The following is a 16,955-nucleotide window of genomic DNA, read 5'->3' on the forward strand; positions in this document are numbered from 1 at the left end:
GTCACATGACCCAGGAGCGGTGCATAAAAAGCTTCTTGGATAGATAATTTTGGGAAACATTGGTAGGGGAGAAACTCCACACTGTTTCAGTACAATTACTTCCTTTTAACACAAGAATCCCTGAAGCCTACAAAAAAACTCTTAATTCCGGGCCACCTTAAATTCCTTTGCCACCTCTCCATTAGCGTCTTTTGTGATGTAAATATGTCCATCAGCACAAGCAGTCTGCTATCCTATCCCCCAACCGACACAGCTCAAGCCGCAAAGATGATTCTCAGAGCTCAAGTGTGTTTATCTGTGTGTGAGGTGCCTGGAGTTGTATAGGGAAAATAATATATTGTTATTTGGAATGAATACATTTCATGTGTGTTCCATGTCTACAACGATCTATGTAAATGTAGGATGACAGGAAATGCAAGGCAGGAATTGTTGAACACGTAGTTCACAGTTTAGTAATAATTGACAAAATGTAGACATGAAGTGTACAGTGTGTGCAGACTGAAGTCCAAATATCAAACAATTTCACAAAAGGTACAAGTATAACAAAAGAAATGCGCTTTTAGTCAAGAATATAACCGAAGAAAAGGAAGTTGGCTTAGGGTACAACGCTGACATGACCGCTTGGGTGGTGCAATGGTAAGAACTGCTGACTCATTATTAAGAGGTTACAGGTTTGATTCCTGAGTCCTCCAATTGCTATTTTGAGTATCTGTAACAGCTGGTGTAAATTTATGGTACTTGTGAAAGTTAGCGTTTTCTCTCAGTCACGTTTATGTTAATGATCTGATGCTGTTAGTTTTCAAATAAGGATGTGGTATAACAAACTTGTTTTTTTATACCACCTCTTTATTTGAAAACAGTGTCAGATCTTGTGCGTGATCAAGATTGGGACTGGGAAAACTGTGGACGTGGGTGTGAGTGGTGTACTTGACTGGGAATAACTGTGGATGTGAGTGGTGTCTTCAAACAATGGAACTGGGCATTCTCTGATGTGAAAGGATAAAAGCTGACATACAACTGGTGAATCATGCCTTCTTGTTGCCATCTTGTTGTCACTTGATTTTTTTTTATTCAGTTTTATTCTTGAGTGTTCCTTGTAGCGGTGCTACTTGAATGTGAAACTGCAACATTAGGTGTAAATTTATGGTACTTGTAAAAGTTAGCGTTTTTTTCAGTTTTATTCTCTCAGTCACGTTCACACTCTCCCTCCCCCCAACCCGATCTGATGCTGTTAGTTTTTAAATAACATTGCATTAGTGCAGTGTTTCTCAATTATTTTCTGTCATGCCCCCCCTAGGAAGAAGAAAACATCTCGCGCCCCCCGCGCGACTATAAATAGTATCATTTGTCTATAAAATTGTTATAAGTACACCTCTGCATAACACTGTATCCTTATTAATGCATAAGAGAATAAAAAAAGAAAGAAATATGGACCAATTTACAACAAAGAATAGCTTTATTAAATGTAACAGAAAAGATTTAAAGTGCATTCTAAATTAAAAAAAAATTAAATCCTTAATTAAACTATAAACATTTTTTGATTGACCATGTCAAACCATATGATACTGAAAAAAAATACATAAAATCAATAAATAATAATGCATTCAAACTGATCACCAACATTTACTCAGGAGCACAATATTAAAAAAACTTTAACCTGCAAAACAAAAATATATAAAATAATTTGAGCTGATTTTTCAATCAGAGATGATGTCTGGATTAATGGCTACAATGAGCACGTTTTGCAATGCACAGCTTTTCGAAGCAGGGTTTGAAGCAGGACACAGCAACTCTCAGCTCCTTCTCAATGTGTAGCCGGGACCTGTATTTGCTTTTCAGAGCAGCAACAGCAGAGAAGCCAGTCTCACACAAGTAAGAAGTTGCAAATGGAAGAAGAATGTGCACAGCTCTTTGTCCTAAGAGTGGATACTGCTTCTCCACATTCAGCCAGAATTCACTCAGTGTCTGGGATGTGAAACTTAGTCTCAATATGGAGTCAGATGTGATTTCTATGAACTGCTCCTTCTCTGCAAGGCTAAAACCAGTTGGAGCTGGTGCATTAAAAGGATCTCTCACCCAGTCATTATGGGAACTGTTTTTAGGGAAGTACTTTGTAAAGAATCCCATCAGTGATGAAATATGCTGCTTAAAATATGGAATCACTGAGGTGACATCATAGTCAGTAGTGTCAACAAATTCCTGCAAGTTCTCAAATGACACAGTATTTCCTTCATCAAGTCGCCTGCCCCACATTGCAAGCTTTCGAGTGAAAGAGTTGATCTTGTCTGTGACCTGAGGGAGGTGTTGATTTTTCCCTTGCAGCTGTAGATTTAGTTCATTGAGCTTTCCAAATATGTCACTCAGGTAAGCAAGTTTCATCAGAAAGTTCTCATCACTAAACTTTCTTGCAACTTCATACTTGTGCTCCTGCTCCAAAAACATTCTTATCTCTTCTCTGAGCTCAAAAACTCGGGATAACACTTTTCCTTGTGACAGCCACCTTGCTTCACTGTGAAACAGCACAGCTTGATGTTCAGCTCCCATCTCCTCACAGATAGCAGAGAAAACTCTTGTTTTTAGTGGTCTGGTCTTTATTAAATTGACTACTCCTACAATGTCAGTCATAACCTCACTTAATTCAGAGGAAAGGTGCCTTCATGCCAGTGCCTCTCTATGTAAAATCCAGTGTGTCCACTCAGCATTAGGTGAAGCCTTCTTTATGAGAGTCCGAAGTCCTTTTCTCATCCCTGCCATGGTCTGTGCACCATCACTGCAAACACCAATGCAGTTCTCCCACTTTAGCCCATTCTCAGTCAGGAAGCAGTCTAGCATTTTGAATAGCTCTTCGGCTGTGGCTCTGTCTCTGACATATTTACAAAAAAGTAGATCCTCACACAGGGAATTTGTCATTTCAAAACGTACATAAGCAATAAACAAACAGTCTTTGTTGCTGTCAATTGCTTCATCAAATTGTAAGGCAAAACGTTTATCTTTGAGTTTTTCTACCAGCTGTTCTTTAAGATCGTCAGCAATGTCATTTATACGTCTAGCAACAGTGTCATTTGACAGAGGGATAGTTTTTATTTTTGCAGCACTTGCGTCATCCAGCATGACAGAGACCATGTCTAATACTGCAGGCAGTATCAGCTCTTCTGCTATGGTGTGGGGTTTTTTGCACTGAGCAATTTGGTACGCCACATTATATGATGCCAACAACGCTCGCTGGTTTACTGAAGTAGCAATCAGAAAGCGGGATGATTGCTGGCAATATTCAACACGTTTTCGCTGAAAAAACTCAAGCAGCTTATCAGCGTGATTAGGGTGTAATGTCTTTAAGTGACGCCTTAATTTATTTGGCTTCATGCTGTCCGCTGCCAACATTTTTAGACACAGTAAGCACACCGGTCTTTCCTCGTCTCCCACCGTAGTCACAGTGAAGCCAAGCGCTACATACGCTTCGTCATATTTCCTCGTCTTAGCTTTCGGGAGACTTTTGTTTGTCTCTTTATCTTCTTCTTTCTCCGCCTGTCTTCTCATCCCTGTTAAAAAATTTTTTCATGATGTCACTTGAGGGTCTGCTACACTTCGTGTCTACACTTCATACTCATACTTTGTACTGTGTGCAAAGCGCGCATGCTCAATGCAAACAAAACCCCTACACCACCGAGCGAATGCTCCCTGCGCACACTCTGCCAATGAGAGCGCCACTGCCCCTTAATGTAGTGGAGTGGTATTGCACTTTATTCTAGAACAGTAAAAAAAAAATCAAAATAGAAAAATAAAAAAGCATGTTCCCCGAGGTCAAACGCGCCCCCCTTGACGGAGGGGGGCGCGCCCCACTATTTGAGAAGCACTGCATTAGTGCAACAATGTTTTCTGATTGGTACTATTCAGGTCATAAAATGATTTCTTCAAAATGTCACATATATTTGTCTCTTTTTTTCCCCCAGTGCGGTGGTGACATCATGGACCAGAAGGGCAGCTTGTTCAGTGCGAACAGGAACACGGAGGTGGCCGTTGTTGTGTTCTACAATATGCTTGACCTTGAATGCACATGTACTGTACAAGGCAAGCACGTGGTCCACTGAGAAAAGAAGAGTGTTCTTGACACACCTTGCAGAGGAACTTAGTCGTCGCTTCTTACAAGAAAAGGCGATAGAACAACAAAAGAGGATGCAACATCAACAAGCTTCTGTTCCAAGACCTCTGCTTCCCCAGTAAAGAAAACTCAGTGTCAGGTGCTCCTTCAGTGTAATAAGAACCACATCATAGAGAGAAGTGTGTACATTGCAACAGGTACACATGTCCTAAATGTAGGAAGGATGGTCCTTGGGTGTGTGGGAAGTGTTAACATTTGAATCTGATGATTATACAGGTGCTGGTCATAAAATTAGAATATCATGACAAAGTTGATTTATTTCAGTAATTCCATTCAAAAAGTGAAACTTGTATATTAGATTCATTCATTACACACAGACTGATGTATTTCAAATGTTTATTTCTTTTAATGTTGATGATTATAATTGACAACTAATGAAAGTCCCAAATTCAGTATCTCGGAAAATTAGAATATCAATTAAGACCAATGCAAAAAAAGGATTTTTAGAAATGTTGGCCAACTGAAAGGTATGAACATGAAAAGTTATGAGCATGTACAGCACTCAATATTTAGTTGGGGCTCCTTTGGCCTGGATTACTGCAGCAATGCGGCGTGGCATGGAGTCGATCAGTCTGTGGCACTGCTCAGGTGTTATGAGAGCCCATGTTGCTCTGATAGTGGCCTTCGGCTCTTCTGAATTGTTGGGTCTGGCGTATTGCATCTTCCTCTTCACAATACCCCATAGATTTTCTAGGGGGTTAAGGTCAAGCAAGTTTGCTGGCAAATCAAGAACAGGGATACCATGGTCCTTAAACCAGGTACTGGTAGCTTTGGCACTGTGTGCAGGTGCCAGGTCCTGTTGGAAAATGAAATCTGCATCTCCATAACGTTCGTCAGCAGCAGGAAGCATGAAGTGCTCTAAAACTTCCTGGTAGACGGCTACGTTGACCTTGGACCTCAGAAAACACAATGGACCAACACCAGCAGATGACATGACACCCCAAACCATCACTGACTGTGGAAACTTTACACTGGACCTCACGCAACATGGATTCTGTGCCTCTCCTCTCTTCCTCCAGACTCTGGGACCTTGATTTCCAAAGGAAATGCAACATTTACTTTCATCAGAGAACATAACTTTGGACAACTCGGCAGCAGTCCTCTCTATTAATGTGCTTGGACCTTAGAGCTCTGTGAACAGCCAGCCTCTTTAGTAGGGGTGTGCAAAAAAATCGATTCGCGAAAGAATCGCAATTTTATCTCTACCGATTCAAAATCGATTCATACAGGACACAAAATCGATTCATATTTCCCATTTTATAACGGCACGAGTTTAACTATTTTTCCGGATAGGAGTTTGTCAATCCTATAGATGGTGCTATGCCAGTTTCTGCTCAGATAGTAATCCTTGGTGTGAGTAAGAAGAAAGTGAGTGCGCGCTCGCGCAAGCATTCGATAGACGAGCCATGGAAAACGCAGTGAAAAAGAATATTCAACCTGCCCCGTCCTCATTTAAGGCAGACGTTTGGGCACATTTTGGATTCTACAACATTGATGGCAAGAAAGAGATTGATAAAACTCACGTCATATGCAAGCTTTGTAAAGCTAAAATCAAATATTTTGGAAACACTACAAACCTCAGGACTCACATGGCACGTCATCATCCAGAGGATGCAAACGAAGTTCAGCCAAAAGTAAGAAACATTCCAGGAGACCAACGCACTCTGCATCAATGTTGCAAACTTCCAACCAACTCTGAACGGGCGAAGAAAATAACTCAATCCATAGCCTGTTTTATTTCCAAAGATCTGCGTCCCTACAGCGTTGTTGAAAATGAAGGCTTTCGGTACATGCTGAAAACAGTTGAGCCTAGATACGCTATACCAAGCCGTCAGCTTTTTGCTGAAAAAGCGATACCTCTGTTATACGAAGAGACGAAGAAAAAAGTAGCAGAAGCGTTGAAGAAAGCAACAAGAGTAGCCTTAACATGCGATGCATGGACATCAAGGGCAGTCCAGTCGTATGTAACCTTTACCGCTCACTATATTACAGACAACTGGGAGCTTGAGTCACGAGTTTTACAAACTACAGCAATAAATGAAAGCCACACAGCCGCACATATAAAGGAGAACATTCAATCTGTCGCACAGGAATGGCAGCTCACAACCACTGACCTGGTAATTGTTACCGATAACGCTGCTAACATGCTAGCTGCTGCACAGCTGGGAAACTTTCAACACGTTAAATGTTTCGCACATACCATCAACCTCGCGGCACAGAGAGCTCTGAAGCTGCCGTCTGTTTCACGTCTGCTGGGGAAAATTCGGAGAATTACCGGATTTTTTCATCGCAGTGCCACCGCAAATCATGTCTTGAAACAGAAACAGAAACTTCTGGAGCTGGCACTGCACAAGATGACAACGGACGTGGCTACACGATGGAATAGTGCATTCGACATGATCGATAGATTCCTGGAGCAACAACCAGCCATTTGCGCTGCGCTTCTCTCTGCTGAAGTAAGAAAATGTGGAGCCGGCATCTGCACACTAGACGAAACCGACGTCGCCAATGCAGAAGAAGTTGCTGCAGCCCTCGAGCCATTAAAAGAGGCAACAAACATAATGTCTGAAGAAGCCACGCCGACATTGTCTGTGATAGCCCCACTACATGCACAGCTACTTCACGAAACAAAAGCAGGATTCTGTGGTGAAACAGCACTCGTATATATATATATATATATATATATATATATATATATATATGGTATATATGTATGGTATATACAATAATTAATAATAACACTGAATTTCTAATTGAAAGACAAAGGTTGGTTGATTGCGTTTTTGTTTTCTTTTATGGTGCATTAATGCAGAATGAGGAGCCAGACATCCCAAATGAAGTGCTGGATGATGAAGGCCCCCCTGTTCCCAAAAAAAGAAATACTTCCCTGCTGAATTTACTAGGCAAGACTTTCACTAATGTCAGAGATGTTCCTAAATCCGCTGGCACCAGAGCTGAGGAAGAGATGAAGAAGTATTTGGAAACTCCATCATTGTCACTCTCAGAAGACCCCCTAACTTGGTGGAGGTCTCAGGAGACTGTCTTTCCCCTCCTTGCAAAATTGGCTAAATGCTACCTATGCATTCCTGGTACTAGTGTTGCAGCAGAGAGGGTATTCTCAACTGCTGGGGACATAGTAACTGCACAGCGGAGCATGCTAACTCCAGAACATGTAGACCAGCTTCTGTTTCTACAAAAGAACATGTACATTCCAGCAGATGGTGGACTTTAAACTCACTAATGTGTGCATACACCTGAATCTAATCTAATATATTCTGATCTGTTGTCAGTTTGACTGTAGTTGTCACAGTTCAAAAACTGTTGTCTGCTGAAATGGAAACAGTTTAGGTAAAAAGAAAATGTTCACAATTAATTATTATTTTGGATGTTACACTTGTTACAGCACTTTACAGCCCAATGTAGCAGCATTTTTTATTTATTCTGATAATGGCACTTTACAACCAACTATAGCAGCTCTTATTTGGTTTTATTTAATCTACTTTTATTTAAAGTGTCAATATAAGTTGTTTAATTTAAGTTGAAAGTTTGCAGTTTATATTTGCAACAGTTTATATTTTTGTAATGTGACTTCAACTGTTATCTCAGGGCTGTATTTTGTATCAGACTGATGGAAAATAAAAAACAATCATAACGTTTTGAATCGAGAATCGTTTTGAATCGAGAATCGGATTTGAATCGAATCGTGAGCCCAAGAATCGAAATCGAATCGAATCGTTAGATTTTCTGAATCGTGCACCCCTACTCTTTAGCAATGACCTTTTATGTCTTGCCCTCCTTGTGCAAGGTGTCAATGGTTGTCTTTTGGACAACTGTCAAGTCAGCAGTCTTCCCGATGATTGTGTAGCCTACAGAACTAGACTGAGAGACCATTTAAAGGCTTTTGCAGGTGTTTTGAGTTAATTAGCTGATTAGAGTGTGGCACCAGGTGTCTTCAATATTGAACCTTTTCACAATATTCTAATTTTCCGAGATACTGAATTTGGGACTTTCATTAGTTGTCAGTTATAATCATCAACATTAAAAGAAATAAACATTTGAAATACATCAGTCTGTGTGTAATGAATGAATCTAATATACAAGTTTCACTTTTTAAATGGAATTACTGAAATAAATCAACTTTGTCATGATATTCTAATTTTATGACCAGCACCTGTATATAGCATGGAACTGACCTCTCTGTACTATTCTTTCCTCTGCATATCCTGGAGCACAAAAGAAACACCACCATGCACCAAAATGTGGAGACTGGGCAAGATTGGGGGAAAAAAAAACAAATGCAGTCACTGGTTAAAACCACATGAAAATATGTGAATGAATATAATGCTGCATCAGTGCCTAAATGTTTTCCAAAATGTACTACACAGGTCATAATACAAATTATTCCAAATGTCATATATACCTATGTCTCTCTTTTTTTGTCAGTGTGGTTTTGACATCATGGACCAGAAGGTGCATACTAATTCAGCGTGAGCAGGAACACTTAAGAATAAAACTGAATAAAAACAAATTCAAGTGACAACCAGATACCAAGAAGGCATGATTGTGGTATAGCGGGTCCACAGCTCCAAAGAAAAGCTCAGTTTTTAAATAGATAATTGCTGCACTCACGGCTTATAGAGGGGGCGTGGTCGTGTGACCGGAACGGTTCCTGGGTGCTTCGTGATGAGGACAGTCCTTGCTTAAGTGCATTGGTGAGGAGTCGTCCGCATCCGTAATTGATGCCGGGAGCTGCTAATCGCGACACCTGAGTCACGTCCCCATTATATATATAGTAGGAGCGCGAGTGCAGAGGGAGAGCAAAGAAAAAAGAAAGTAGACGGAGATTATGGGAGAAGAAGGCTGCAGGATGCTGAAAGTGGGGGTGTGCGTGAGAGCAAGCAAGCGAGTAAGTGAGCGAGCAAAGGCAGGCTCGCTATAATATCAGGCAGCTGGAGGGAGAGCCCCGGGAAAGGGTGTTTGGCCAACACTCGGTGGGGCTGAAGGAAGTGGTCACTCCAGCTGAGTGATCAAGGAGCTAGAGTGACCGGAAGGTGGTAGGCTTGCCGCATAAGGTCGCGGAAGTCTGGGACTTGGGAGGTGAAAGCCCCAGCATGAGCGCCACGGTCGCTGGGGAGCCCAAGTCATGGTCTGGTGGAGCCGACTGGAGCAAGGGTCCAGAATGGCAAACAGACCAGAAGGAACAGAAGGATAGTTGCAGGTAGGGTGACACCCCTGGTGCATAGCCTGGATGGAAGAAGCAGGGGAGTCGCCAGTAGAAGAATGCACCGGGCTTTGTTTTTTAAAGGACTGCTTCCAGCCATTGTTTTTAACCCGATTTATCTGCCGTTATTTTGGGATTTTAACCTCCACAATTTCACTTGCTTTTAATGGATTATTTATTTATTTGAAGCAATGTACTATTTATTTGAACACTTTGTTTGGACTGTTTTGAATAAAAGCACTCTTGCATTTTTTTTTTGCACCATCCCCTTGCTTCATCGTTAATGTCTTCACTGTCCAGCTCATCCAGTCACATTACCGATGATGTTGGGTTCAACAGCTCCCAAAACGGGGATGAGTGTCTGGAGCAGAACCCGCATCGTCACATATGGTGGTAGAGGTGGAATGAGCTGGCACACGGGGCAGTCGGTAGTGGTTGCTCTTGCCGCATAACATCGCAGGAGTCTTGGACTTGTGAGATGAAAGCCCCAGCGTGAGCGCCCTGGTCGCTGGGGAGCCCAAGTCATGGTCTGATGGAGCCCGCCGGAGCCAAGGTCCGGAAGGTGAACAGACCAGCAGGAACACAAGGACAGCTTAAGGTAGGCCGACTCCCCTGGTGCATAGCCTGGATGGGAGAAGCAGAGGAGCCACCAGTAGAAGGAGGCACCGGGCTTTGTTTTAAAGGACTGCTTCCAGCCATTGTTTTTAACCTTGTTTATATGGATTTATTTATGGGATTGTAACCTCCACAATGTCACATGCTTTTAATGGATTATTTGTTTATTAACATTTTGATAGCACTGCACTATTTATTTGGATACTGCTGATTTTTTTGTTTTTAATAAAAGCACTTTGCACCTTTTTGCACCATCCAATTGCTTCATGATATCTTCACTGTCCAGCTCATTTGGTGACATTACCGACAGTGTCGGGTTCAAGAGCTCCCAAAACGGAGACGGGAGCCTGGAGCAGAACCCACATCGTCACAATGATTCACCAGCGTTTGTGTGACAGCTTTCATCCCTCCACATCAGAGAATGCCCAGTTCCATTGTCTCAAAACTCCACTCACATCCACTGTTATTCCCAGTCAAGTACACTACTCACACCCACGTTCACAGTTTTCCCAGTCCTAGTCTCATTCACGCACAAGATCTGACACTTATTTTTCAAATAATCAGGTTATAACAAGTCTTTATTTGAAAACTAACAGCGTTAGATCAGGGTTTGAGCGTGAATGTGACTGACAGAATAAAACTGAAAAGAAAAAAAAAAAAACGAATTTTACAAGTTCCATAAATGTACACCAGCTGTTACAGATTTAAATCAAAAGTATTTTTTTTCACTATATATAACAGTAATAAAAATAGAAGCTCACTACTCAAAAAGCCAATTGGAGGGCCCGGGAATTGAACTCCCAACCTCTTGAGTATGAGTCAGCAGTTCTTACTGCAGCACCACCCAAGCAGTAATGTCAGCATTGTACCCTAAGCCAACTCGTTTTTCTTCGGTTATATTCTTGAATAAAAGCACACTTGTTTTATTATACTTGTATCTTTTGTGAAAGTGTTTATTTGATACAGTGGTGCCTCGGTTCACGAACGTCTCGGTACATGTACAAATCAGTTTACAACCAAAAAGTTCGTCAAACTTTTGCCTCGGTTCACGACCACACACTCAGTATACGAACAAGCCAGTTTCCCTTTCGATTTGTACATGTTCAGTCTCTCCCTGTGCATTTCCTGTGCGCGACACACACACACACACACAGAGGCAGCACGAGAGAGAGAGCCACGTACACACACAGGCAGCGAGAGAGACAGAGGCACACACACAGGCGCTGACAGAGGCACACACACAGGCAGCCGAGAGAGAACCCGCGCACACACACAGGCAGCCAAGAGAGAACCGCGCACACACACAGGCAGCACCAGAGAGAGACAGAGGCACAGACACAGGCAGCACGAGAGAGAGCCGCGCACACACACACAGGCAGCGCGAGAGAGAGACGCACAGGCAGCGCTAGAGAGACACGCGCACACACACAGGCAGCTCGAGAGAGCTGCGCACACACACAGGCAGCACGAGAGAGAGGCGGCTGGACTCATAAGGTAGGAAGGCAGTTAAAGAATGCACTGGGCTTGATTTTGTTTTCACTTCTGTTTACAGTGATCGGTTTGTAGCGTGCATTATTGCAATGTTACTTTTCTTGGTGGTTTATTAAATTACGGATTTTTTCAAATGTTCATTTTTTTCCCTGTGCTTAAAACTCATTAAAAAAAGTGTTTTTAGCCAGTGGTTGGTAGCGCCTTAGCGCGAATAATTGCAGTGTTAGTTTTCTCTGTTGTTCAAGGTTTTCTCAGTGTTATTCAATGTTTTTACATTTAGTTTACTATTACGCTGTGCATTCTATAGTTTAATTAACAATATTTGTGCTTAAAAACTTAAAAAAAAATATATATTTACATACAGTTCATATGGTCTGGAATGGATTAATTGTATTTACATACAATCCTATGGGGGAAATTGCTTCGGTTCACGACCAAATTGGTTTACGACCAGAGTTTTGGAACAAATTATGGTTGTGAACCAAGGTTCCACTGTATTTGGACTTCAGTCTTCACACATTATACACTTTATGTTTACATTTTGTCAATTATTAATAAACCATGAAAAATGTTTCAGTTTAACTATGTGTTCAACAATTCTTGCATCGCATTTCCTGTCATCCTACATTTACATAGATTGTTGTAGACACGAACACATGTGAAATGTATGCATTCCAAATGGCAATATATTATTTACCATATGAAACTCCAGGCACCTCACACGCAGATAAACACACTTGAGCTCTGAGAATCTTCTTTGCGGCTTGAGCTGCGTCGGTGCGGGGATGGGATAGCAGGCTGCTTGTGCTGATCGACACATGTGCAACACAAAATACGCTAAAGGAGAGGTGCAAAGGAATTTAAGGTGGCACCGGGATTAAGAGTTTTTTCATAGGCTTCAGGGTTTCTAGTGTTAAAATACACCAAAACTTTAAAAGAACTGAGATTCCGGGTGACATTTCTTTATAAACAATAAAATGGTTAATGTGCAACTTCTTACTTTGGATTTTCAAGTGCCCCGTCAGAGTCACAGAGGACAACTTCATGTCAAAGTTTGGGGTCCATTACATAATATTTATCATCAGGAAAAAGATTGATACCTATGTCAAATTCATTAATATATTAGGCTCAGTATTTAAAATATATTCAACAGTGTGGAGAAAAAAAGAAATAGAAACCCCTGAATACCCATGTTCACTCACAAACCTCAGGACCCACTTTTAATTAGAGTCATGGAATACACATGTCCTGAACTGGCTGCAAAATAAATGTTACAATAGAAGACTGGCAGAAAGAGGAAAAAAGAATGCAAAGGAGGAATAATTCAATAAGCATGCTCCCTGCTACCATGGATTTTTAATGTCACAGTTGCTTATGATCAGAGATTAACAGATTTATTGTTGGATGCCCAAGAGGGGGAGGAGAGACAGCTCTCTTACTATAAGCCAGATTTTGACTTATCCCATAGTACCATACACTCAGGCCTCCATGAATGTATTTAAGTGGGCTTTTCGTTTTCCATCTCCTCTTATGCCAACTGGCTAAATCTTCTGATAGCATGGTTTTTGTTACATTCTGGTAAAAGAATTATGGATATCTTTATTACTGTGGTTTAAAATCAATGTGTACTTATGCTTATATACTGTACATTTCACCTTCCTGCAACTGTTTTTCACTTGTATCTTCATAAAAGAGTGCTATATAAGAATAAATGGAATTGAATTGGAAAATATATGTGTTGGATAGCTTCAGGAAGATTATATCATGAAAAGATAAAGGTCAAATGGTAAACAGGATTTTGGTTGCGGAGGAAACCCCTTTGAATAACTGGTGACAAAGACAGGAGAATTACTTTATAGGAAAAAAAGATGAAGCTGAGTAGAAATGTTGGGAGAGTAACAAAATGAAAAAAGATGTTGCAGGCCAAAGGATTTTTTTTCTAAGTGCATTTCTTCACATTCCACATTTTTTCAGCAATGTAACAATTTCTCAAAAACAGCATTTTCACCATCAGATGAAAATTTCCTTCTTTTCCCTTTAAAATGCTTCCTCCACCTGAATGCCATTTCTGTTCTTATCATCTCTGTTCCACATACTTTCTTGACAACTTTTCTTGAGCTACATTCAAAACTAACTCATGCATCTTTGCCACATCCTTAAAGAAACAATGTATGTGGCTGCCATTGTAATACAGTGGGTTTAATTATTGAGCCAAACAACACAGAGGACTAAACTGAAACCTGCCCTAATACTGGCATAAACCCTTAACATCAAATCTCCCACCACCAACTTGCAGCTGCTGCAGCCTCAAACAATTTCAATCATATTTCAGTGAACTGAATGCACAGTTACACAAAAGATAAACTAATCACCAAATAACTGTGAAAATGGAGAATAATTATTTTCTCATTGTAAATTGATTGATACCTGTGCCATTTCTAAATATGCCAACACTTGTCCATCCATATCAACTCCTTGACTCGCAGCTCTCAGCATTTCATCAATTGCATATTGCTCTGTGAAGAAATAGAAAGAGAACAACTTTAAAAGTAGTACACAGAACACAGGACTCAAACCAAAAACAACTTGAGAGCAAACAGAGAAAAGAATCCACACTAACCACAGAGCGGAGTGGTGGCTCTGAGGCTAGGGATTTGCACTGTCAATCAGAAGGTTGCTGGTTTGAATCCAATAAACACCAAAAGTGACTCTACTTTGTTGGGCCCTTGAGCAAAGCCCCTAACCTGCAATTGCTGTCCTGGGTATGATGCTAATCTGCATCCAACCTGCCGGAAAAACCTGGGGTTGGTGGCAGAATTGGTTCCATTCCATGTGAACTACTGTGGTGCTGAGGTGTCACCTGTTGCATGGCTGCACTCGGGTCCTAATCTGGGATCCTGAGTTGGTTTGTCATGTGGTGGGTGCAGCAATGCACTGTATCAGTGTGTGCTCCTAACCTCTCTCTCTCTCTACTAAAAAAGGCAACATTCTTGCTCTAGTGCTTTGTCTCCTGCATTATGTCTTGGATTGGTACAACAATAAAGTGCTGCTTTTATGTTATGGCCTCATAACAAAAAGTGCTGCTTTTATGCTATGGCTTCATAACAATAAAGTGCTGATTTTATGCTATGGACTCATAAATTAAAACCCTAGGGTACATTAATGTGGTCGTGAGATTATGTTGTTAACAAAGGGTTATGTTCTAAATCTCAAGTAGTGTCATCAAGGAATAAACAATTTTAAAATTACAATGCACTGGAATATAATTATTTGATTATGATTAAGAATTTTAAGTGAATTTCCAGTAGAGTGACAGAACACCACAACATAAAACCATAATTCTGGGATCATTGTAATTTAATTCTGCAATACACTGTGATTTACCATTTAATTTTCTTATTTGATTAAAGTTGAAATCACTCACCTTAATTAAAGAATAAATGTCTCTGTGTCTGTCTGTGTGTCCATCTGGTTGCTATGTCTCTCTCATTCCAGCAGATGGTGCATCTCAAACATTTGCAGTAATGCATTTTATTCCCACAAATGGTTGTGATGTGCCATGTGTTCAAATGACAAATGTAATGCATTTTGTTAAATAATGCATTACAAAATACAGTACATTCCAATAGATGGTGCAAACATTGACGCTGAGATCTATGTAGATTACTTAAATTTCAAACTGCCTTGGATGGATAGCATAGCTAGTATCTTTATAAGCAGAAATGCCAAAGTCTATTACACCTTATAGAAAAAATTCAACTGTAGTTATCTAAATTTATAATGTGATAATGTCATTAGATCTGTGTGTGAAACAACATATGTTCTCTGTGTTAAAGGATCTAAGCAGATTAGTAAATCATTGTGCCTGTTCTTTATTCAGGTTTATAATAGTGTCTACTTATCATTGATATAGAAAAGAATGGGAAATGTGTTCCATGTATATCAGCTCAATAAAAAAAGATGTTGGTTGTACAAAAATACATGTCTGACAGGTTTTCAAAATTTTTATTATTAGTAAACAAAGTATAAAGCACTGAAATTAAACCTTTAATTTAGTTACGTTTAACATAGACTAGTATCTTCTTGTTTTGTACACAAAGTACACACTATTATCTCTTACGTGATACAATGTGTGAAATGAAACAGATACAACAGTTATACTAAGCTGCTGTTCTCTACTGACCTGTTAGAGCAACAAGGCGTGGCAGGCACAACCTACTGGCCAGTTCGATGAGTTCCAGTAAGTCAAGCCCTGGTGAAGGAGCCAAGAGGCTGGTGTAAAGATACTCAAGGACTGTCCGCATGCATGTGCAGCTTGTGTTAGGAATAGAAACCTAGGAATTTAAAAATTACACAACAAGATATTAAGAGCCAATAGCCAGCAAACAGATAGTAAAAGAACACAGGAAAACAAATCTAAGTCACTATTCAGAATTTTGGAGTTCCGTCTATAATTTTATACTCAGATCCCAAGAACAGAACTCTAGTACAGCTGATGTTCAGATTAGAGAAGAAAATCTAGCAGACTTGTGCCAATAGTGTAACACCCATAAATGTGTTAGTAATGTGATTACTGTATTGCTCAACTAGAAGAGATGACCTGGAAAACTTGCAGTAGTTTAATTTCAAAAGCCATACTTGTGAGTTTCTCAGGTCATTATTGTCATGTGTACAAATTACAGTAAAATACTTAATTTAAATGTGCTAATCAACATGCCACAGTGCCATGAACAGTGAGAACTACATTAAAGTATCATGATATGACAAAAGTAACCCAGAGATGTATGTTGTGTCTTCTATAATATGTTGTACTGTATACGTGTAAAATTTCTAAACAAGCTTACTTCATTTCACATGTTCTGGAAGCATTATTGCAATTTAAAATTTAAATTTTAAGTCAGGGCAGTACCGTGAATTTAGATGTTATTTCAACACTTTTTAAATATAAAGTTGTTTATTTGTATGTTTAGTAAATACAATTTTGCACAAAACCTTAACAAGGAAATAACCCACTGACATCAATGCATACATAGCATTCTCATAAATATGAATTACTAGTCGCTCTAAACATATTTGAACCCTTGCAGAACTATCTGATTACAACATTTTACAGAATGGTTATATACTTAAAGAATCAACTATCTCTAAAACACAAAAAACAGACATTATTAAAGTGCTTCTAACTAGAATCACATCCACGTAATGATAAGGTTTATAAACTAGGTTTCTAGTTTTGGACTGGTCCCATCCAGGGACACTTTGTGCACAATATCCGATCCATGGGCTGACAACATATTAGTGTCACAGACAAAATGCTCCTCATAATAAGCAGCTGTTCTCTTTTCTTACAGACATGTTTCCAGAAGCAGATTTAGAGGGTTCGCATCTTGTTTAGACTAATGTGTAACTACTACAGATGGCGGTTATTTTAAGATTAATGAATAAGGGGTGCCAATTTGTTATGTTAAT

At 40.0% G+C, this 16,955-nt stretch overlaps 1 protein-coding gene across 2 annotated transcripts in view; it reads right to left on the minus strand.

The window, feature by feature from the left end:
* rhobtb4 (Rho related BTB domain containing 4) overlaps positions 1–16,955 on the minus strand; it is a 204,587-nt gene that overhangs the window by 18,706 nt on the left and 168,926 nt on the right. For both annotated transcript variants that reach the window (XM_028804661.2, XM_028804662.2), the window contains exons 7-8: positions 15,670–15,820; positions 13,914–14,002 (exon numbers count right to left, since the gene is read on the minus strand). In XM_028804661.2, the coding sequence (XP_028660494.1) occupies positions 13,914–14,002; positions 15,670–15,820 (240 nt within the window). The remainder of the gene's footprint in view (positions 1–13,913; positions 14,003–15,669; positions 15,821–16,955) is intronic.

Source organism: Erpetoichthys calabaricus, chromosome 7 (genome assembly GCF_900747795.2).
Source record: "Erpetoichthys calabaricus chromosome 7, fErpCal1.3, whole genome shotgun sequence".
NCBI lineage: Eukaryota > Metazoa > Chordata > Cladistia > Polypteriformes > Polypteridae > Erpetoichthys > Erpetoichthys calabaricus.